This window comes from Marmota monax, unplaced genomic scaffold (assembly GCF_021218885.2).
Source record: "Marmota monax isolate L192 unplaced genomic scaffold, Marmota_monax_Labrador192_F-V1.1 WCK01_AAM20220418_F8-fsc00201, whole genome shotgun sequence".
Classification (NCBI taxonomy): domain Eukaryota; kingdom Metazoa; phylum Chordata; class Mammalia; order Rodentia; family Sciuridae; genus Marmota; species Marmota monax.
Genome location: NW_026695150.1, coordinates 1,193,485 through 1,217,140, shown reverse-complemented (window position 1 = coordinate 1,217,140; position 23,656 = coordinate 1,193,485). Strand labels below are relative to the sequence as shown.

Here is a 23,656-nt window from a genome sequence, read left to right as displayed (position 1 = left end):
ACTTTGAAAATATGATGGACATGTGCTACTGAGCAAAGAAAGCCCTTTTTTACACTGCATACGATGCATGTTTACTCAATTTTTAAAGTACACTGTGCTTCAATATTTAAGGGATGACTTCAAAACCAATACTAATCCTCCCAAAGGAGCTCCTCCTTAGTATCCACTGCTAATACACACCCAGCATAACAACTCAAATGGGACCGCCATGTGTATTATTTTGTCAAGCAATATTAAGTGCTAAGATTATGCTTACAAAATAAGTCGATTTTGGTAGAACATAACTAATTAATAAGCTTCTAAACTTTCCCCAAACCAAATAAAGAACAGTAACACTTCTCTTTTAGCTAAAATCCAGAAGAATATACTAAAAATAAAGAATTTTCCTTTTAAATTACTTATCTAATTCATTTTGACTTAAAATAACTGGAATTTGGTTCTTTTTGTCCTCCTACCATTAGTGGGGTGCAATAGTCATTAAAAATCAGAAACTCATGGGATGGGGCTGTAGCTCAGGGGCAGAGCAATTGCCTAGCCATGTGTGAGGCACTGGGTTCGATCCTCAGCAGCACATAAAAATAAACAAATAAAATAAGGGCATTCTGTCCATCTACAACTACAAAAAAAAAAAATCTTTTTTGAATCAGAAACTCAAATTTTTCTCTCAGTTGTCTATTTTTTCTTTCAGATTCTTATCATAATGAATCCTCACTTAAAAATAAGGATGCTATATCCATGCCAAATTCTCCATAAGCACATGTTCCCAAACATAGTGAGATTCTCTCTCTGTTCTACTCTCCCAAGATGTTGAGTTAAGGTCCAAGATAAGACCATAAGATTTTCCTCAATATAGTAGGTTTAAAGAGAGGTATGTCTGGGCGCCATGGTGCATGCCTGTAATCCCAGCTGTAACCCCAGCAGCTTGGGAGGCTAAGACAGGAGGATCGCAAGTTCAAAGCCAGCCTCAGCGATGGCAAGGTGCTAAGAAACTCGGTGAGACCCTGTCTCTAAATTAAAATACAAAATAGGGCTGGGGATGCAGTTCAGTGGTTGAGTGCCCCTAAATTCAATTCCCAGTATCAAAAAATTTTAAAAAGAGGGGTGTGACCATATTTTACATGGGATTCCTAACCAAATGGGGAGCTTCTTCACTCATTTATTCTACAATATCTAACATCTTTAATCAGTTCCTTACAGCTCATTTTCTATTTAATTACAATATGTATATGCACTGCACTTCAGCACCTAGATTTCGAATACTTTTTTTTTTTTTTTTTAAGAGAAAGAGAGAATTTTAATATTTATTTATTCATTTTAGTTTTCGGCGGACACAACATCTTTGTTTGTATGTGGTGCTGAGGATCGAACCCGGGCCGCACGCATGCCAAGCGAGCGCGCTACCGCTTGAGCCATATCCCCAGCCCTCGAATACTTTTTAATGGAGATACAATAATCACTGAAAAGGGAAACTAGCAGAAACACCCTCTCCCCCATCTTTCCACCAGCCCTTCTCCAGGGCCACAGTAGTTCCACCATCCTCCACCATCTCCTTCTGAAGAAGTCTGGTATCTGAATCTGCTCATAATTCAAATAATCAGAGTGAGTATTGGTATGACACACTACACTACTAGACCACAGAGATGGCAAATTAGGAATTAGGAAATTAGGATTAGGAAAGAATACTAACCAAGCTAACATCTAACATTTATGATTACCAGCAATAAGGCAGAAATCAATACTTTCACACCCTATGAGAGAGTTCATCAACCACCTCTTGTGTTTTTGCCTCTCTACCCGCTTTTGGAAGAGACGCTCTCTGGAGTCTGAAACTATACTTTGCCATAGTTTTAAAGGTATAAATATATCAAGTCTAAGTAGAGCTATGGTTTCTTTTCTTTTCTTCTTCTTGTTTTTTTTTTTTTTTTTTAGCTATGGGTTTCTTACTGAAGTAACAATCTACCCAGCAATCAAAATAAGAGTCTGGAAAGCATTCTTTATTTCTTCCTTTTCCCACATCCTATATGTAATTTATCAATAACACTGTCACTCCATCTCCAAAACACATCTATTCATGTCTCTCCACTTCCACTGCAAAGCTACCCTCACCTCCAACCTAAACTAACAGGAGACTTGAGGGTCAGGCCTACCTACTTCTGCTCTTACCCTCTACAGTCTAGTTACCACAAATGTCAGATCATACCAGTTTATGCAAGAAAGCTCTTTAGTGGTTTGCCATTTCATAAATAATAAAATCCAAAATCTTTACTATTCTAAAGACCCCTACCAATCTTGAATTCTCATCCTGTAACAGTCCCTCATTACAATCTTAGGGCCTTCACACTATCTTTACCCTCTTCCTAGAAGCTTCATCTGACCAAATCTTCAAATAATGACATTTTTTCACTAAAGTTGCATTTTAAATGTTCCTCCCCAAAAAGTTCTCCTTCCCCTACCATTCTTTGTCACATCATCTTGTATTATACATTATGATTACTTGCAATTTTCTTTCTTGCCTATTTATTATCATCTGTCTCCCCCCCCCCATAAGATTTACCAATAAAGAGAAATTGGACTTGTTTTCTGCTGTATCCCTAGTGCATAAGACACAGCCTGACTAAAAGACGGTGGTTAGCAAATGCTTGCTGAATTTAGAACAGTAACTTACCAATTGTGTGTATATTTAACATACAAGACTATTAATCTTTTTGTTACTACAGTTTCAATCAAAATAATCTGCTGCAACATGCTTGATATTTATGATTTTTTTTGGAGGGGAGGAGGATACTGGCAATTGAACTCAGGGGCACTTGACCACTGAGTCACATCCCCAGCCTATTTTTTGTATTTTATTTAGAGACAGGGTCTCACTGAGTTGCTTAGCGCCTTGCTTTTGCTGAGGCTGGCTTTTTATGATTTATATTTTTATTCATGTTTAAGAATTTATACCACCAAACTTGTTTCAAAAAGAATATGAAGGGCTAAAGTCATCGCTCAGTGGTAGAGCACTTGCCTCACATGTGTGAGGCACTGGGTTGGATTCTCAGCACCACATATAAATAAATGAATAAAATAAAGGTCCAGCAACAACTACAAAAAAAATTAAAAAAAAAAAAAAAAGAATGTAAGGCACCAGATGTCTGAGCTAAAATGCCATCAAAGAATGGTATTCCCTTGATAATTCAAACTTGGCCAATACTATAAAAAAAAACTTTCTAAACATTATCTTCCAATTCTCTGTAACAATTTCACAAAATTATTCTCTTACTCATCCACTTCACAAATAATTACAGCACAAAGCATTTTTACTCTGTACTTGGCCTAAAAGATCAAAACATCTCCTTATGGAAAGTATAGTATTACACTGTGTGCATGTAAGAATATTTAAGAACAAATTCCACTAGTGTGTCTAATTATAATGTACCAATAAAAAGAAAAAAAAATGAAAAAATAAAGATGTTTAAAGAATAAATAAAACAAATAGACAAATGCACCTATCTCCTCTAACATCACTTTAATTCTATTTGCAAATCTGAAGGAAAAGTGTTGCCTTTCCCTTATTCACCTGTAGGGAGGCTGCCCTATACATTCAGAACTTCCATTTGTCTGTTAGATTGGGAGAATCTTCTAAGTGCTATCAAACAAAACCAGGCCACTGCTTCTTCTGTAGGAGGAGAAAGAAACAAATGCTCCTTAATGACATCACACCTTCAAAGAATAGCATCCCCTTGATACTTGGCTAGTACTGTAAAAAGACTTTCTAAATATTATTTTCTAATTTTCTGTAACAATTTCACAAAATTATTCTCTCATCTACTTCACAAATAATTACAGCATGAAGCAGTGTAAATCATGCTCAACTTGGCTAACAAATTGGATTGTAAATTTTAAATTATGAAAGCAAATTCTGTTGCAATGCTCCTGAACCCTAGGGAAGTCTCATCATTTCAAAAACAAAGCAGTAAAGACTACAATCCACTCCCTCATTTCACACATAATAATAAACAAGATGTAAAAACAGCTTTTCACATAGCACCTGAAAAATCAGCATTCATTCATCTTATTTATAACGTTATTCTAGTTTCCATTACACATACACAGAGGTGCATTATGGGACATAATGATCTTATGAAATTAAGGAAATACAAAATGATCAAAAGAAAATGAAAAAATTATACTACTAAGAAGGCAGAATAAAGGTGAAAGGGAGATGGCACAGAATTAGACTGCTTATATGAAAACAGAGTCAGAGAAAGAGGGGAAATTTGTAAGAATTCTTGAGCATTCTGTGGTTTTATAATTGTCCTACCCTGGGATAATCCTTAAAATACTTTCAATGTCATGTTTTGTTTTGTTTTGTTTTTATCTCTAACACTAGTAAGATAATCAGGCCAGTCTACCCAATGAATTTTTTTTAAAGTATAAACATAACCTGACAAAAAATAAATAAATAAATAAAAACAATTTTTAATGAACTACTTTTCAGCCACAATTGGCATTTTAAAAACTAAAAATTGCTAACCACTGGCAATATCCAGGGGAAAAAAATCTGTATGTTACTATATTTTGAAACTGACAGAAATTTTGCAGAAAGCAAAAAACTGAACTGATTCTTGGGTAGGTGCTTGCTTACCTTAGAGACTTGTCGCAGCCACCTTAGGTATTCTGTGAAAGTATCAAAGCAAATGTAGTAAGTCTGGCTTTGGGGTCCAGAGGAGCTAAATGCTAAACAGTGCTGGTGCTTTTTGACTTCTTCTACCTATAAAAACAAGCAGAGAGGCAAAAATAAATTAAGACAGCAGAACTAAAGACATTTCACTAACTACCCCTTGGATCAGGGGGCCTACACAGACTTGCATCTTTCTCCTTGTATGTTCCTTTTATTGTTTAAAACAACTAAATTCCTGCATCTGACAACTAATTTGAATCACAAGGAAACCAAAAATGGGAGTTGAATCTTTATTAGCAGCCATGTACACACCTAGAATCTCAGCAACCAGGGAAGCTGAAGCTTAAGGGTACAAGTTTGAGGCAGTCTCAGCAACTTAAAGATCTTACCTCAAAATAATAAATATAAAGGCTGGGGATGTAGCTAATTCGTAAAGCACCTCTGGGTTGAATCCCTAGTAAACCACAACCCCAACAAAAAATTTTATTAGATTTCCCCACCATGGTGAAATTTTCTTCTTCTTGTTGAAAAGTAGTACAAGTCTCCCTGATTCTTCTATATCCTCACAATAAGGGATTGGGGTTCTTATTTCCTCTTAGGAGAATTTTTCCTTAGGGACTTTGGCATTACTCTGAACAAAAACTTTTTATAAAGAGGTCCTCAAACATGTTAAGGAAGTTCTTAAAAATTTAATGTGAAACTGAGATTAACCTGATAGAAAAATCCCATGAAAGAACTTTCAAGTCCTAATAATGCAGTAACATAGTCAAAAGAACCAAACAATTAAGTCACATGATATTACATTACAAACTCCTATGTTTTCTTTACAAAAAGGACCATAAGCCAACTCATACAGAATATGTTGAAAGATTTCAAAAAGGCCATTATCACACAGATTATTTTCTCAAACCAAAATAAAATTAAATTAGAAATCAATAATAAAAAAAAAAACATTTAAAATCCAAGTATGTTTAGAAAATCGACTTCATGCTTCTACATAACACATTTTTAAGCTATAAACTTATCCTAAGCATTCTTAGAACTAGACAACTATAAAAATATTACTTATCAAAATCTATGGAATGTAATAGAAGTTGATATGTGGAGGGAAATTTATATTTCAAAATACTCATGTTGTTAAAGAGGGCAGAAAATTAATTTGCTTAGCACAGATCTGAAGAAACTGGAGGGTGGAAATCAAAGCCAAAAACTGGAAAAACTCAAACTAGAATGAAGGTGTTGATAAAATACAGAAACTGGTGAAGTGAAAAACAAATGTAAAACTGAGACCAATGAATAAAACACTGATTCTCTGAAAAGACTAATAAAATTGATAAATCTTCTGACAAGTTCTATCAAGAAAAAAACGAGAAGAGTCATAAAAAATATTAATATCAAAAGGGAGGACATGGCTACAGATTCATCAGAGATTAAAAAGAGATTATAAATAATTTATGGCAAATTCTTAGAAAACAATACACTTTACCAATACTAAATTGGGGGAAGGGGCTAAACAGTTCATTTAAGAAACTGAATATTTTTACAAATTTTTTTCCTCAAAAAAAAAAAAAAAAAAAAAAATCAGGCCTAAATGGTTTACAGATGAGTTTTACCAAAATTTCAAGAAACATCATTCCAAGTTTGTACAAACACCCACCAAACAAAAAATGAAGGCCAACACCCACTCTATGAGGTCAGAATAACCAAAACCAGATCAGAACAGTCACAGAAAGGAAAATTAATGGCAACCTCTGTCATGAAGACTTATCTTAAACAAATGGTTGCATCAGAATTCAGTAACAGAAAAATATACCAAGAACACGTTGAATTAACCTCAGATAAGGAAAGAAAGCTTAACATTACTAGCACTCTAAAATCATTAATCACATTTACATACTGAAAAAATCATATTATCATCCCTCTGGTGGCAAAAAAAAAAGCAGTTGATAAAACTCACCACCTGTTCATCATTCATTTTAAGAACTTCCAATAAACTGAGAACGTAAATGACTCATTTAAACTAACCTAAATAGTTATCAAAATCCCAGGTAAACATCAGTGTTAATGAATGAGATATCCCTCTTTGGCCAGAGATCATGGTGCTTACCTATAATCCCAGCAGCACAGGCTTAGGAAGGAGGATCCTAAATTCAAAACCAGCCTCTGCAATTTAAGGAGGCCCTAAGCAATTCAGTGAGACCCTGTCTCTAAATAAAATATAAAAAAGGACTGGGGATGTGGCTCAGTGGTAAAGCACCCCTGGGTTCAATGCCTGGTACCAAAAAACAAACAAACACACACACAAAAAAAAGGTGAGGGCGGACATTACTCTTTAAAATCATCAATAAAACAAATATCTACCGTTTCTATTCAACATTCTATAAGACTGGACAAAAAAAAGGAAAATAACTAAAATTGCATTATTTGAATATGTAAGACTAGCTACATAGTAAACTCAAAAGAATTTATGAACATTCATTAAAAAAAACAAAAATGTATCAAGATGGCTGGATATAAGATCAATATTCAAAAATTAACTATATCTCAAGAAAACACTTTTTCAATACCACTTAAACTAATCTATAGTGACATGAATCAGGCAAGTGGTTTCTTGGGAATGGAGAGTAGTAGGAAGAAGTAGAAGGAAGGGGATATACAGAGACACAAGAAAATGCTGGAGAGATGAAGGATATTTTCACTATACCTTGATTGTGGTAATGGTTAAGGGGATGTGCATACCTATCAAATTGTACTCAAGGGAGTTTACAGGTATCATATTATCATCAAAATGTGCAGTTTATCGTTGTCATTAATACCTCAGTAAAGTATTGGTGAATATGTAGAAAAACAAGAGCACCTGTACATAATGTAAAGATAAAATTGTACAATAACCTTGGAAAACAATTGGGTATCATCTTGTAAAAGTAAATATGCACATGCTCTACAGCCCAGTAACTACACTCCTAAGTATCTACCCAAAAAAAGTATTTCTCAAGGAGGTCATTATAGAATTTTTCGAGAATAGTTCTTCACTGTGCCTTGTACAGGACTGTCTAATATTTGCATGGCATTTTAATCTCTAATCCCCTGCCCTTTAAGTGCTTAGAATATTGATTGCTGCAAAGATACTGGTACTCATGGGGTACTCTACCCACTTTTCCACATTTCCCAGAGCCCTGGCAATAAAGGTGGAATCATGTAACTAGTTCTGGTTGACAGAAATGACATTTGTCACTTTTGCATTCAAATATACAGGAATGGATGAATAATACCTCAGTCACCTCTTTCTCAGCACACATCACAAATGTTAAATTACAAAAGAACAGAACTTCTATCAAGTCTGGTCCCTGCATAAGTGTATGAAAAGGGAAATCTCCACTTCCCAACTCTACCAATTTGCAATGGATATATAATGTGAATGAGAAGTAAATGTTAAAAATCACCAAGATGAAAGGAAGCAGGCGAGTCCATGGCATAACCTAGTCCCATATTAACTGATATTTTTATTGTTCAATCTTTTGACCATCAAAAACACTCCTACATATTACCAAATGTCCCTTGGGCACAATAATTCTGCTGCAAACAACTGCCTTAAAAAAAAAAAGTACTTGCATACCAGGAGGCATATTACCAAAAGATTATGTCAATGGCACTGTTGATAACAAAAACTTGGAAGCAACCATCAGCAGGAAAATTACTTAAGAAACTAGGGGATGTTTACAGAGTGGAATTATGTAGAATTGAAAACCACATCAATAACATGAAATCTTATTTATGAAATATCATATTGAATGGAGAAATTCAATCACTGAAGACCAAAATATGATAACAATTTTATTTTATTTTTATTATTGGTACCAGGGATTGAACCCATGTACTTAACCACTGAACCACATCCCCAACACTTTTTATTTTTTATTTGGAGACAGGGTCTTGCTAAGTTACTAGGGCTAGACTTTAAAGTTGTGATTCTCCTGCCTCAGCCTCCAGAGCCACTGGGATTACAGGTATGCAACACCAAGCCCAGCTTATAAAATTTCTATACAATTCAAAACAAGAAAAATATAGTAGAATGATAAATTTATGTATGACCACACATTCTAGGACAATAGGTACTGGAGTTAGGGGAAGCAATGGGACAAATGTAAAGAGAACACAAGTAAAAAAAAAAAAAAAAAAAAAATTGGTATTCAGACTACTATAATTTCTAAATTGAGAGACAGATTAACAGTTACTCCATTTGTTATGCTTCATAATTTAACAAATATTAAAGTATTAATTAAAATACATTTTCTAAAAATCTATTTTAAATTCTCAAGGACAAATTAAACATACCATAAATGCACAATGAATAAAAATGTATCTTTATTAAACAAATGTTTTTCAACAACTAAATTTTGAAAGCTTTATTTATTTAACAAAACTATCTGTTGTTTGAAAATGCAAATTAATGAGCATGCTTTAGTATGTATAAATGTGATACCACAGCAATTACAGCTAGCCTATAACCATCTATATCACACCTTATTTCTAGTTCTCCTATGTACAAATTTTTTTTAAAAAGCTCTTCCATTTACCTTCAATTTTTCCTAACAATGAAACAGAATGAAAAAAAAACAAACATTAATGATAGTGCAGATTAAAAAAGTGAATTACTTTTTCCCAACTCAGTCAACAGTTTTCAAAGACTCAATTTTAACATACTCAATTATTTTTAAAGGCATAGCATAAAACAGGTTTTACCAGGTTTACATGTGAAAAGAGGAAGCTATTAACTTTCAATTCATTCGATAGTAAAAGTCCATCCAATAACAAGCCTGGGAAAGAGGACAAGTCTCCAGCTCTGAATGAAAATGCTAATTATAACTGGATCTTCTGACCTTATCTGAACATCCCACGTGCTTTCCTGACTCTGCCCCTCTTAGCATAATAATCTTTCTCACTCTCTCTCTCCTTTATATGTCAAAAGATTTTTTCACCCTTCAAATTCCATCATTTATTGTTACCTCTTTCAATACAACATTCCTTATTCCTCACCACAAAATCAATCTTTCCTTCTACTAATCTCCCACAGTGCTTTTCTATTTTCTGCACTACTCTTACACAAGATATTATTGTGTCCATTCTTCATCTTCTGATATGAAATTATAAGCTATTCAAAGGCAGCGATGATGATTTGACCCCCTCTTGATATTTCTGGGGTACCAAGCATAGTGCCTTCCACACAGAGGATATTAATAAATAATGCTAATAGCTTTGCCTATGTAAATCCCCAGCATCACAGAGAAGAAACAGCTATATAGAATTAAACATTAAATATGCATTTTAAAATATTGACCTGCAGTGGTAATGTTATGACTAAGTTTTCAGTAATCTATCTAAAGTACAAAAGTCTTAGTAACAAGTTTTAGTCACTAACTTTTCAATGCTCAAAGGAGGAATGGTTTCAAAACAAAAGACTGACTATAATCTAAATATATTTTCAGGCCAAAACCTGTTTTTGAAAATGATCATTTTAGTGTTTTTAGGAATAGAATGTAGAACAGTAGAGGGAGGAAACAACTGACACAGACAACTTAGAAGGAAAGACTAAATGCTAAAAAACTTATGAATGATGAGCAGGTTGCTACACAGCAAAACAACAAAACCATTTATTATTATACACATTTAGTCTTACCATCTTCATTCCCCTGGAACAGATCAGATACTTGTCAATTTTAGAAAGGTCAGTACTTTAACACTTGTCTTATTATTTTTCCTCTTTACATTCTGTATCTCCTGCCTCTTTTCCCATGCCAATTCGGAGGAGGGGAATGTGTCCCCAAATTTTAATGTATTTTCTCATCCAAAGCTTCCCTCCTACTTATTAGCAGATTATATCATTTAAAAATCAAGAAACACTGACATATGTAATTATGGTGATGGTACCCACCTACCAAAACTTGGGAATTTATAATGGTTAACATGCCCCTCCTCACAAAAAAAGCAACCAGCAATGTCAGAAAATATGTCAGGTGTATCTGAAACAAGTTAACATTTCAGGTCTAAAATGTGTGACCAGTCATAGCAATAAACTAAAAATGATAATGCCACTGGTCACTGAACAAACAGAAGTAAGGGAAAGTACAATCCTAAGCATTAGAACACTTTAACCTTCACAGGGTATGCTTTCTATTCCTAGGATCAGACCCAGGGATCATTTTACCTGCTAGAAAATATATGCTCAAATATCAATGTCTACTCAAAAAACTATGACTGTATAATCTATAAACCATAACAGTGAAATCTATCTATTTTCTGTCCAGTAGATAAAATGCACTTACTAATGAAGCTAACATTACACGGCCTTACATGAGCCAAAGGCTCCGCTATTTTCCACAACTCCCATGACCAACAAGGCCCACCAGCGGAGCACAACAGAAACAGAGGAAGTCCTCAACTGAATCACACCTCTACTCTTATCACAGAAACGGCTCCAAGTAAGGTCCTTACTGATGCTGGGAAACCTTTTTAAACTTATTTTAAAAGTATTTTGTTTGCTTTAAACTTACTTTTCCACCAATTAATGGCAGAACGTGCATCTTTCCGGTTAAGCTGTCTTTCACAGATGACACTATCAAGCAGGTCCCACACAGGATAACTTGGCGTCTTGTCCATCGGTTCACTGGCAACTGCATTTTGCCTTTACGGACATTATACATTCCTGAGAGCTGAATTCGTTCTGAGCTGCTGGTGCTGTGAGGTTTTCCTAAAACAAACACAAGCAAACATGTTATTTTTTTTTTTAAATGAGCTTTGTTTCCTCCTCATCCACATACCAGAAATTAAGTGGAAACCATCTTATAACTGAAACAATATGATGGCTGCAGTCATAGAATTTGAGAAGAACTACTACATCTACTCTACAGGTGCACGTCAGTAGCAGATTAAGAGCTTCTTCCTCAAAAACCGAGGAGAGACCACTCTAATGCCTCTGTTTTAACCCAAATTTTATTTTTGTGTATATTCTTACAGTTAATTTTATATTTAAAAAGAGATGAACTCATGATTGATAGATGGCTAGAGTTGATTTAAGTACACCAAGAAGAAAATATCATAGTACAAGATAGGAAAACAATAATACCTAGCTATTCTATGACCATAGGAGAAATAAATTCTCAAAAATAAACCAGAGAGCAACCCATGAAGAATGGGTACCAGGATGCTCATGATTCATGGAGAAGAATACAAAGACTTGGAGATACAGAGAGGCTAAGAAAGATCCGAAGAGACTTCATTTCCCAAGTGGAACTAAATTTGGCAGAACTATATTCAGGCAGGTCCTATCAACTTAATGGGAGAACTACTGTGATTAACATAACATAGTGAAGGAACTGAACACATAACATTAGAAGTAAATACAGTAGTTCTAGCTACTAAATATGTAATATCAAAGAGTATTAAAGCTCCGAAATTAATAAGGGTTACAAGTCCTTTAGGAGGACCCAAGTCAGTGATGTATTTGTCTGGAAGTCTGACTAGGTGCTAAGAGTCAGGAGAAAAAATGAACTCAAGAGAAAGTATATTTTATACTAACATTAAAAAGAAGTTAATTTTTGTCAACTTGGTTTTAATAGATGTCTAATGCCCATAGGAGAGGGAATAAGAAAACCAACAGCACCAAATATAGATCTCAACAAGATTCAAAGATGACTAAACCCACCTAATCCATACCTTTGGCTGAGATTTAGAAAATAACAAAACCAATAGATTTGATTTTTTTTACTTGTTTCTATTAGTACATCAACACACTTTAAATACTTTATAGTTCATAATTTTACGAAGGCTGGACCAGAATGAAGTATAACAGTGGTAGACCTATTTGAACCAGTAGCTCAGCAAACAACTACAATGTTAGAACTCTCACTAGAAAGTGCTATGATGTTGTCCATCAAATATTAATTTCCCCTACAAATAAGTAGGAAGCCAGGAGACTGCCAAAGGCTGCCAATGATGGATCAGATAGTCATTCCATAACCCATTCTGCACAGGCTCATTTATACCCAGAAAGGGTGATGCCTAGGCTTCCCATCTTACAGCTCCTTCATACATGATAGACTCTTCCTGAAGGGAAAAACTAAGAAAGAAAAAAAAAACTCAGAGGAAAAAATGAAAAGTGAGGGACTAAAAGCAATGTACCACCCATTGGGTTTACAAAATCCAATTTCCCTGACTGTAAAATAAATAACATTCTCTAACAAAGGATCTGATATATCTATCTCCCTCTTCCCCCCCCCCTTTTACTGTCCCGCCTCTCTTACACACACACACACACACACACACACACACACACACACGAATACAAAGAAGCAGGCATTTTATTTTAACCACAGAGAATGGCTTCAAGGACACTTCTTAACCTGTCACATTTATGCACATCAATGAATAACTAGAGCCTGAAGAAAAAGAGCACTCAATACATACGGGACAGCCTTTTGATTGTCCAACTCCATATACATCCTAGATAAAGCCCAAGAGCAAATCACGAAACCAACTGAACCTAAGTCAAAAGGCTCTTTAAGAATGTGGATACATCAGAGAGAGACTGGTACTTTATTCCCTCATCAGAAAAATTCCTAAGAGTTCCAGATAGTCCCAGAACCCAATGGTAAGATCAGTCTGTCCTTGAAAAACCCTAAACACCCCAGTCTGAATCAAATCCCTCATCTTGCACTCAGTGACTTTCAGTATCTTTGTTGTCTGTTCTCTCCTTGGGTGTTCCACACACCCTCAGACTCGGCTGTGTACCAGCTGGACTCCAGGGAATATGGAGATGAATGAGGTAATATATACCTGGGCAACTGCCCAGAAGCACACTCCTTTGTGTCAGGCTTCCTTATTCTATGACATTATCTTAGCTCTTGCTGCCAATGCTCAGTTCAGAATAATTCCCACTATCCAGTATGCTAATAAATGCTGTTAACACCAGTGTAACCAATTCCTGCCAGTTTAAGGGCTGGGTCAATTGGTATAAATTTTACTTAAAAATTTTACTTTAAAAATGTTACTCTAATTCCCTACAAGTTGAAGGCATTTATCAGGAGGACAGTTAGCAAAGCAACACTGCAAACTGAGACAAGAGAAAGGATTATAAACAGAGACAGATTTTAAAATGTACTCATATAGTTTTTCTCCTTTATTAACTCACTTGAAACATGAAAGACATCTGTATTAGTCTATTTTTTAAAAAGATACTCGCTGTCAGGTGTGGTGGAGCACACCTGTAATCCCAGAGGCTAGGGAGGCTGAGGCAGAGGATCGTGAGTTCAAAGCCAGTCTCAGCAACTTTGTGAGGCCCTAAGTAACTTAACAAGGCCTTAAGCAACTTAACAAGACCCTGTCTCAAATTAAAATATAAAAACAACTTGGGATATGGCTCAGTGGTTGGGTGATCCTTGATTCAATTCCTGGCACACACACACACACAAAAAAAAAACCCAGCCCACTTGTAGAAAATGACAACATGAGGCTAGGGGATCACACTAGGCCTCTGGGTCTTAATTACTCATTCAGACTCTCTCCCACACCAAACTGAAACTTCTTACTTATTTCATGTTGTACAATTATTGTTTAGGTGGTGGTAAAGGTATGAAATGTCCACAATAAGACAGGCCTATGCCAAATGTAGACATTCAAGAACAGCAAAATTGATTAGATTAAGTTTAGAAGTGTATGCAAATATAACAAAATGAAACCCACCATTCTATGTAAATAATATGTACCAATTAAAAAACATTTTAAGTGTCAGGCATGGTGATACACACCTGTAATCCCAGTGACTGAGGAGGAGGATAGTAAGTTGAAGGCCAACCTCAACAACTCAGTGAGGCCCTAAAGAATTTAGGAAGCCCATTTCAAAAAAAAAAAAAATAGAAAGGGTGGGGGATGTGGCTCAGTGTTTAAGCATTCCTGGGTTCATCCCAGGTACCAAAAATAAATAAATAAATAGATTAATTAATTGAAGTCTTTAAAAAAGAAAATGTTATGGCTAGAGATGTAGCTCAATGGTAGAGTGGCTGCCTTGCATGCATGAGGCCCTGGGTTCCATCTCCAGTACTGCAAAAAGAAGTAGGTGGGGGGAGATGTTCTGTGCACCAAACTGCTTAGGGCAGTGTTTCTAAGACCAAATTTAACAGAATCACTTGGATTTCTTTCCACTACAGCAGCCCTTCAGATTTGAAACCTTGGTAGCCAAGGTCTGAGAGCTGCTTTTGGTAATCACCATCAAAGACTGGTATGTTTTGTGGCCGTAAATCTAGAGTGATCTGCAAGTTGGTCCCCAAAGTCAGCTCCTAACAGATGTTTTCCTCACACTCATAGAATTCAGGATTTCAATTCTGTCTTCCTCTTAGGTCAGATGCTTCAGTGTTTTTGTGTCATCTAAAGCCATCTGAAAAATATGATGAAAGCTATGGTCTCTAGGAGAAGAAACATAGAAACATGCACAGACATCCAATTTGGCAGACAAATTGACAGAAAATAAAAGATGGTAAAATTACTCAAAGCGGGGGTCTATTCCTATTTCTACAGCTCACATTCCATTCGTTTTGCTATGAACAGTAAATTGTATAATTTTTTAAATTAATTCTTTTATACTTATTTTCAGTGCTCTTCATTTTTTCATACAGATCTAGTTGATCTGGTATTATTTTCCTTCTGCCTCAATGACTTTTAGCATTTTCTATGATGCAGGTCTTTCAGTAATGAAGTCTGTCAGGTTCTGTATATCCAAAAGTCTTCCTTTCCTTTGTTATTAAATTATATTTTCACTGGGTACAGAATTCAAGTTTAACAGCGTTTTCTTTCAGAATTCTAAAGATGCTCTACAATGTCTTCTAGCAAGCACTGATGCTGATTAAGTCTGTTGCTATTCTTTAATCCTTTATGCAGAGAACATTCCCCGCCTGCCTGTCGTTTTTTAAGATTTTCCTTTCACAAGTTTTAAACAATTTGATGTTTTTAGCATACTTTTCTTCATGTTCTTATAATTGAGGTTTCTGAAATTTCTGATTTTTACAATCAAAGTTTTAAAAATTGTCAGCTATTACTTTTCAATACTTTTTCTTATTTCATGAGCCTTTTCAGGGACTCCAATTGTATATATGTGAGGCTACCTGAAGTTATCTCACAGCTCACTGATGTTCTGTTCTATCCCCCCCCCCCATTTCGTTATTGGTAATGTCAATTAGTGTTTACTAATCTTTTTTAAAAAAAATTTAGTTGCAGATGGACACAATACCTTTATTTATTTATTTTTATGGGATGCCAAGGATCGAACCCAGTGCCTCACACACACGAGGCAAGCGCTCTGCCACTGAGCCACAACCCAGCCCCTAATCTTTTCTTTTGCAGTGTTCTTCCTACTGTAAAATCTATCTAGTACATGGTTCATCTCTACAAGTTCAACTTGGGAATATGCCTTTCCTCCCCACATCTAAATATTTTTGTATTTCTCTTTAACATACTAATGTTTTCTTTTATCTTCAAAATATATAGAACTATAATATATAATAACTGCTTAAATGTCCTTGCCAACTAATTTATCATTTGTATCAGTTTAATTTCACTGAGTTCTCTCATTATGGGTAATATTTTTCACACAACTGATAAGATTTGTTTAGATGTCTTATTAGCTATGAGTTATACCTTACTGAGCGCTTGATATATTTGTGTTTCTATAAATATTACAAAGCTCTGTTCTAGGAAATAGTTATTTGAAACTGTTTTGGTTCTTATAAGGCTTGCTTCTAAGATTTGCTATGTAGGACCGAGGCAATCTTAAGATTAATAATAATATTAGCGGGCAATATCCCACTGAGTGCGCTACTGCACACCCTGTAATCATAAGGTTTTCCACTCTGGCTAGAAGGAACATAAACTATTGATAGCCCTGTATGAGCTTCAAGTTTTGTGTCAACCCACGCCTTGCATATTTTCCTCACATATGTGCACTGATGAGCACTTCTCCTTGCCCATTTTCAAAACTCTACCTCCCTGAGCAGCTCTTTCTTCTCCAGCACCTCATCCCTAGAACTCAAGATGCTTATCCTTAAGGACTTCCAGCTGTTTAAATCAGAAGACCACTAAAAACACAGAAATAAGTACAACTATGTTGCCATTCAACATCTTTGCTAAATACTTCCTAGAACCCATCTTCCGGGTAATTTAAAAATATATCCATAAATTCTTTTAAATTCTTCCCTTCAAAAAGTGGTCATTTCAATCCCTTTGTGTATGGACTGCACTCAGTGACTTGCTTCTAACAGAATGTGGTAGAAGTAACAGTGGCAACTTGTGACTTCTGAAACTTGGTCAGAAAAGGCAAAGAGCTTCCTCCTGGCTGGCTCTCTCTAGCATCACTGTCTTGAAAGTCAGCTGTCATGTCAATGGGACACTCACACAACCCTATGAAAAATGGCCAACAAAGTGAGCAACTGAAACTTCCTGCTCACAGTCAACAAGGAACTGAGGCTTCCTATCAACTGTTATGTAAAGGACTATAGAAGTGGATTCTCAAGCCACTGCTCAGTCCAAAGACAACCTGCAAAAATATTGCAAACCTCATGACAGACCGTGAGCCAGAGCATTCAGCTAAGCCATTTCTGAATTCCTAAGTCAAAGAAACTATGAGATAAATAAATGTTTGGTGATTCGAGCCACTAAGATTTGGAGCAATAACTACTACAACTTTTCTATATTGGTTTCACTTAGTTTCTATTTACTGAACATAGTAAAATTTTAATTCTTCATTTCCCTAAAAAAAAGTCTAAAAAGTTTTTTCTACTTACTCTGTATAATAAACTAGTAGAAAGGGTCTATTGTAACTAGAAAGAGTCAAAAGCAAAAGTAAGAATGATACATTAAGCAATTCCAATAATTTCCCCAATGTTGGAGAATTTAAGACTATATGTTAATACCCCACCAAAGACTAAAAATGTTTGATCTCTACATAGAATTAATGGAAGAAAATAGAGTTGAAAATGGTCTGGAAAGAGTGAAAACACTCAACTCTTACCTCACCATCTCTATCTTTCAAGCTTAGACTGAAAAAACTCTAAAGCTTGTTTCTTATTGCATATAAATCCTTAAATCCTTTTGGACTACTTTCAGTGTCAGAAAGAATGAATTAAATTACTTGCCTAGGGTCATTTCAAGAGCTAGCAGAAGGACTGAAATGACTCCATAAAGAGATCTACAGACCTGAACACTAACTGCACCTGGGAATTTTGTCTCAGAGCTGAGAGGCTAAAGCTCTCAGCCAGAAGTGCTGGCAGGAGCTCTGAAACAAATTTAAGACTAGCCGCTCTTTAGCTAATAGATATAACAACCAGCTATTAATACACTGGGGGAGGGTTAATTTATGTATCAGATCAAAATGTATAAAGTCAACCACCCAGGAAATCATGCTTTTTTTCTGACACGCTACTCAATTTGATTAGGTTTATTTATATCTCTCAAATTACTTTAGACCCTTATCCTTGATAAATGTCATGCTTTAAACCTTTCTCTAACTCCTAAATTCTTGAATACTACTAGAGATTATAATTTCCTTTATAATATTCTTTAAACAGTACTTGAAAAATGTTAAGTTATCCTTCAGTACTTTTAACAACTTAGTAAACACAGAGCTAAAGTAACTTAAGGGGGGGTACCCCCACCAAAACACACTTTCACATAAACTATAGCAAAATTAGTTATGAACTTTTAAAATATGCAAAATTAAAGTAATGAACATTATTATTATTATAACTGTACATTTGTGTAATATACAGCAAAAATATTAAAAGGAAATGTCCAATGAAGACTAGTTAGAGCAGAAGGCCTCCAACTATAGCACACACCAAAATCACCTGAAAGACTAGCTAAAACACAGACTGCAAGGCTCCGCCCACCCACCCCCATCCCCCAGAGTTTCTTATTCAATAGTTCTCTATGGGGACTGAGATTCTTCTGATACTGCAGATCTGGGGACCATAATTTGAGACCCACCGAGTTACAGTACTACCTGGGTGGAGAGAAATGAGAAAGGCAAAGGGACTGGAGAACAGGTACTGCATTTCCCACTCTCCCTTTTTCCCCCACACTGGTTTCTCATAAGGAACTAGCTTTGGTTCTTGGGCATCTTTAAAGTTTCTCCATTCTATCATTCTATGGACAGCTGAAAATTACTCTTTAATTTTCCTTAATACTTGATGCTCACATCTCTTCTTAGGAAGTATTTTGTTTCTTCAAATATGGGTTTCATTACAGTTTTGCATTCACAGAGATATAACCCATCCTTCCTTCTCCATGAGTTTCTTTAGTTCAACTCCAGGAGTAATATGTGGGGAGCTAATATGGCTTCCTGGTATTTACTTCATATCTGGCAAAGAAAACAATTTGAAATTTTCAAATTAACCTTCATATGTCAGTCCAATGTCACCATCTGTTACTTTCTAGAAATGGTAGTTTTACATTCCCTGTTCATAACTTCACACAATACCTTAAGAGCCTTTTCAGTGTTCTCTCAATCCAAAACACTTTTTCAACAAATGAAAAAAAGGAAAAGAAAGATTACTCTACGACATGTCACTACCTGATGTGACTTCAAAGAACAGAAACACACTTAGCAATAAATTAAAAAAAAAAAAAATTCCCAAACTACAATGGAAAGAAAATACATGCTATTGGCTATCATGGTTTTGCTGTACTTGCTACCATAAAAGCATAATGATATATATGATTCAAGGTCATACTTTTCAATTCTAAATTATCAAAGCAATAATTCTAAATTATCTATTATAATTTTTATAGGGCAATTAATTTTTTTAAATGTCCTTATTCAAAACAATGAAGGGAGCTTGACTGACTTAGAACACACCTAGAAACTGAAATTCCACATCCAAAAATAATACAACAAAAAATATATTTTAAATTTTTTTTAATATGAGAACACCAAATAACAATATGCTGTCTTGGTAGAGACTGGTTAGATGTTTTACAATTTCATTATATCTTCCTGGATACACATAAGAACTACATTTCTTTATCTTACTTGGAAATCAGGAGAAGCCAAACTACTGGTTTTAGCCAGCAAAATATAGGCAGCAATATATATGCCACTTCCAGATATGCCTATTAAATGGTACACGCTGTCTTCCACATGCCCTTCATCCATTGACTAGCCAGATGAAGTTGGTCCAGAAGATTCTGAGAAGGGGGTAAATGTACCATAAGATGACTAGCTACCTGAGTCAACTGGAATAGAGGTGTCTGACCAGAAACATTAGCAATGAATTGGTCATGAGAATAAAAGAAACTTGTATTATATTAAACTATTAGATTTGTATAGTTGGTTGTTATAGTAGCTATTCCTTAAGGCAGTGACATTTAATTTAAAATTTCACCCTCACTGAAACTAAAATAAAGTGCTAATACATCCTATGAGTCAAATTCTAGAATTAGGAACATCAATATTCACAAATAAGGTACCAAGCTTCCATTCTTCTGATATATAAGCAAAAAGGGCTATGGACATGCTACTCTCCCAAGGGAGGGAAGGAGGACACAATACTAGCACATTTCTTATAGGCAGCATAATGGGCAGCCAACTCTCAAATGAACAGCAACTCTGAGCAGCAGCTGAAAAATAGGTAGAATGTCCCTGAAGGTAGCCAATGACCTTTCATTAGAAATTAGTCTAGAAACCCTAAGCTATTTATACATATTAGTTGCTTATAACGGTTGAAAACCACAAACTGAGTGGTTTAAAAAAAATTTTTGATTTCTCACAGTTATGGAATCTAAAAGTCAAAAATAAAGTGTTGATGAGATTCATTCCTTTTGCTGCACACTAAAGGAGAAGTTCTTCCATTCCTCTCTCTTGACTTATGGTAGATATAAACAACCCTCTACACTGTGTAGCTTGTGGCAGCAAATTCCAATCCTTCCCTTTGTCTTCACATCAACACCTTTCTTGTGTATCTTTACATATTCTAGTCTCTTCTTGTACGGACATAAGTCACTGGATTCAAGGCCTACTCTCATCCAGTCTGATCTCATCTTAATTACATCTGCAAAGATCCTAAGGTCACTCTCTAAGGTTCTGGGTAGACAAGAATTTTGGGACAACAATCCATTATACTACTAACCTCTGATCTAAACAAGTCTAATTTTCTTTGGTTTTTATGTTCAATTCAATATTCAAATATTATGCTGCCACAAGCCACCTTTGCTCAGTATTGCCATATGTATTTTCAATACAATGCAGTGAGAGTATTTAGCTTATACTAAAATTCAATCACTAAATATAAGCTAATATCAATCAATCCTTACTTACAGAGCTCTAAATAGATTGCTAGAACACAAATTTGTTTTTGACTTTTAAAAATTAAAGGCAAATGCTTCAAAAGACAAAGTATCATGCTGCTAGGGACCATTCCTGGAAATTCAAGCTACTAAAGATACATGAAATATCCAGTGCATTTTTTGTCCCTAGAAGGGCAGTATCTTGGCTGAAGTCCAAGGATCCTTGATTACTAGACTGTGATGGAGTTAATGATTTGGTTCTCTGTAAGGTAAACAAACCTTATTGTTTAAGTATCTTCAATTAGTTCCTTTGTTTCAACTATTGGCACTTGAAAAGAACCTAAAAATCTCAAAGATTAACCTTGCAAAGTATCACAATCTAACATATTCAACAATTTTACTCTCAACCAACTGGATGATGAACTAAATGTCAACACATGTACAGAAGATCTCCCTTTTACCTGTAAAACACTGAACAGAGCACAATTACTGAGCATACACATTCATGTAGTCAACATACAGGATCTTAAAAGGGAATTAAAAGGAACAGTCCCAAAACACTGAATTAGTTATGTCCTGAGAAATGACAATCATTTTATTTTTAGTTACTTAAATGTACTCAAGGTCATCCCTATGGAATTAGCAACTATATATCCATAAAAGTAGAAAAGCTCATCCATAATCTCCTCCTGTCTCACACTACCTAAACAAATCTTGTCAACTCTATCCCCAAATATACTTCAAATCTAAAAGCTGCTATCTTTTGCTCTAGAATAACAACCTCCCAATTAGTTCCCTCGCTTCCACTCTTTAGAGTCACTGTGGCAGCTATCCATACCCACTATTGTCAGTTGAACTGTATCCCCCCAAAAGATATGTGGCACCTATGAAAATGACTACATGCAAAATGGCTCTTTGCGGATATAATTAAATTAAAATGAGGTCATACTGGATTAGAGCAGACCCTAATCCAATGACAGTTATCCTTGTAATAAGAGAGGCATTTAGGCTAAGAAAAAGGCTAGTGAAAATAGAGGTGGAGACAGAGTGATGCACTGGAAAACCAAGGAACACCAAGGATTACCAGCAACCCCAAACTAGAGAAGACAAGGAAGGCTCCTCCCCTGGAGTCTAGAGCAGGACCTCTTCTATATCCAGAAGTACAAGAACATAAATTTTTGTTGTTTCTAGACATCCATTGTTGGGTATTTGTTACGGCAATCCAAGGGAAAAGGTTTCAGCAGGGCCACACTCCCTCCAGAGACCTGGGGAGAGAATTCCCTCTTTGCCTCTTCTACCTTCTAGAGGATAATGGCATTTCTTGGCTTGTAGCTACTTTATTCCAACCTCTGTCTGTCTTCACATCTTCCCCATGTCTGCATATATGTGTCGAATCTCTCTCTGGTCTCTAAGAACACTTGTAGTTGAATTTAGCGCCCATCTAGAAAACCCAGGATAATAATCTCATCATCTCCAAACCCTGAGTTTAATCACATCTGCAAAGAACTTTTTCAAAGCAAAGTCACATTCATAAATTCTAGGGATCAGAATGCAGACAACCTTTTGGAGTCATTCTTAGCCTACCATATTATACACAGGCCTGAGAAATCCATGAATGTGTCCAGCAAGTAACTACACTCACTGTTTAGAAAGGAGTTGGGAAAGAGGGAGGAAAAGAGGACTTAAGAAATTAAGGAAAGGTGAGAAGGGGAGGAAAACACATTATGAACCAATTCTTCAGTGGCATTATCTTCTCTACCAGGTGAGATGCTACCTATCTTCAAGGCCCAATTCAAATGATGGCTCTTATGCAAAGCCTTTCCAATTCCTGCCTTCCAAAGGCAGAAGTGTTCCTTGTCCCATATCACTATGTTCATGTTTACCTTAACCTCTCCCACCTAATCCTCCTCGCTCCCTCATGTCTTGAGGCTCTAAATAGGTATCTATTTGCACATAATTGATGTGATGATTACAAGATTATATGAATGGATGAAATCCACCAACGTATAGATTCGTTACATCAGACTTTCAACTTTCCAAATCTGTATCTCTAGAACAATCCTAGTTTACTGTCCAACAATCTTAACACATACCTCCAACTTAAATGGCTCCTCCTACTATTCTAAAGTAGTCCATCTTCAGAAAAGGAAATTCCATTCATTGCTTATCTTGTGTCAAAACCCAAGGCATCTTCCTTGACTCCTCTCTCTCTCACACCCCAGATCCAATCCAAGCTCCACTTTTGACATATCTTTAAAGTATATCCAGAATCCAACCACTTTTTCAAGCACTCACCGTCATCTACATTGCTAAATATACCATCTTCACCTCTCTCCAGAATTTCATCCATAGCCTCTTATCTGGTTGTCTTCCTTTTGCTCTTTCCCTTTCACTATAGTTTATTCTTAACACAATACCCAGATACTCCTAAAAGACAGATAAGATCATGTTCACTCCTCTGCCCCCAAACCTTCAATGATTTTCCGATTGTCCATAACAGCCTGGCAGGATTTCCTGATCTGGCCCTCCACTAATTTGCTGACCTACTGTCCTATCACACTTGCCCTTGCCTACCCTTCTCTCCCAGGTAAACAAGACTCCCTGTCTCAAGGTGTTTGAACCAGTTGTACCAAATCATTCTGACCTCCAAATATAATCACAGAT

The 23,656-nt window shown here is 35.7% G+C and overlaps 1 protein-coding gene across 1 annotated transcript in view; it reads right to left on the bottom strand.

Annotated features, from left to right (window-relative positions):
• Window positions 1-23,656, bottom strand: part of Phlpp1 (PH domain and leucine rich repeat protein phosphatase 1) — a 217,943-nt gene that overhangs the window by 99,335 nt on the left and 94,952 nt on the right. The window contains exons 2-3 of the mRNA XM_046428206.2: window positions 11,218-11,414; window positions 4,631-4,756 (exon numbers count right to left, since the gene is read on the bottom strand). Coding sequence (XP_046284162.1) covers window positions 4,631-4,756; window positions 11,218-11,414 — 323 coding nt within the window. The remainder of the gene's footprint in view (window positions 1-4,630; window positions 4,757-11,217; window positions 11,415-23,656) is intronic.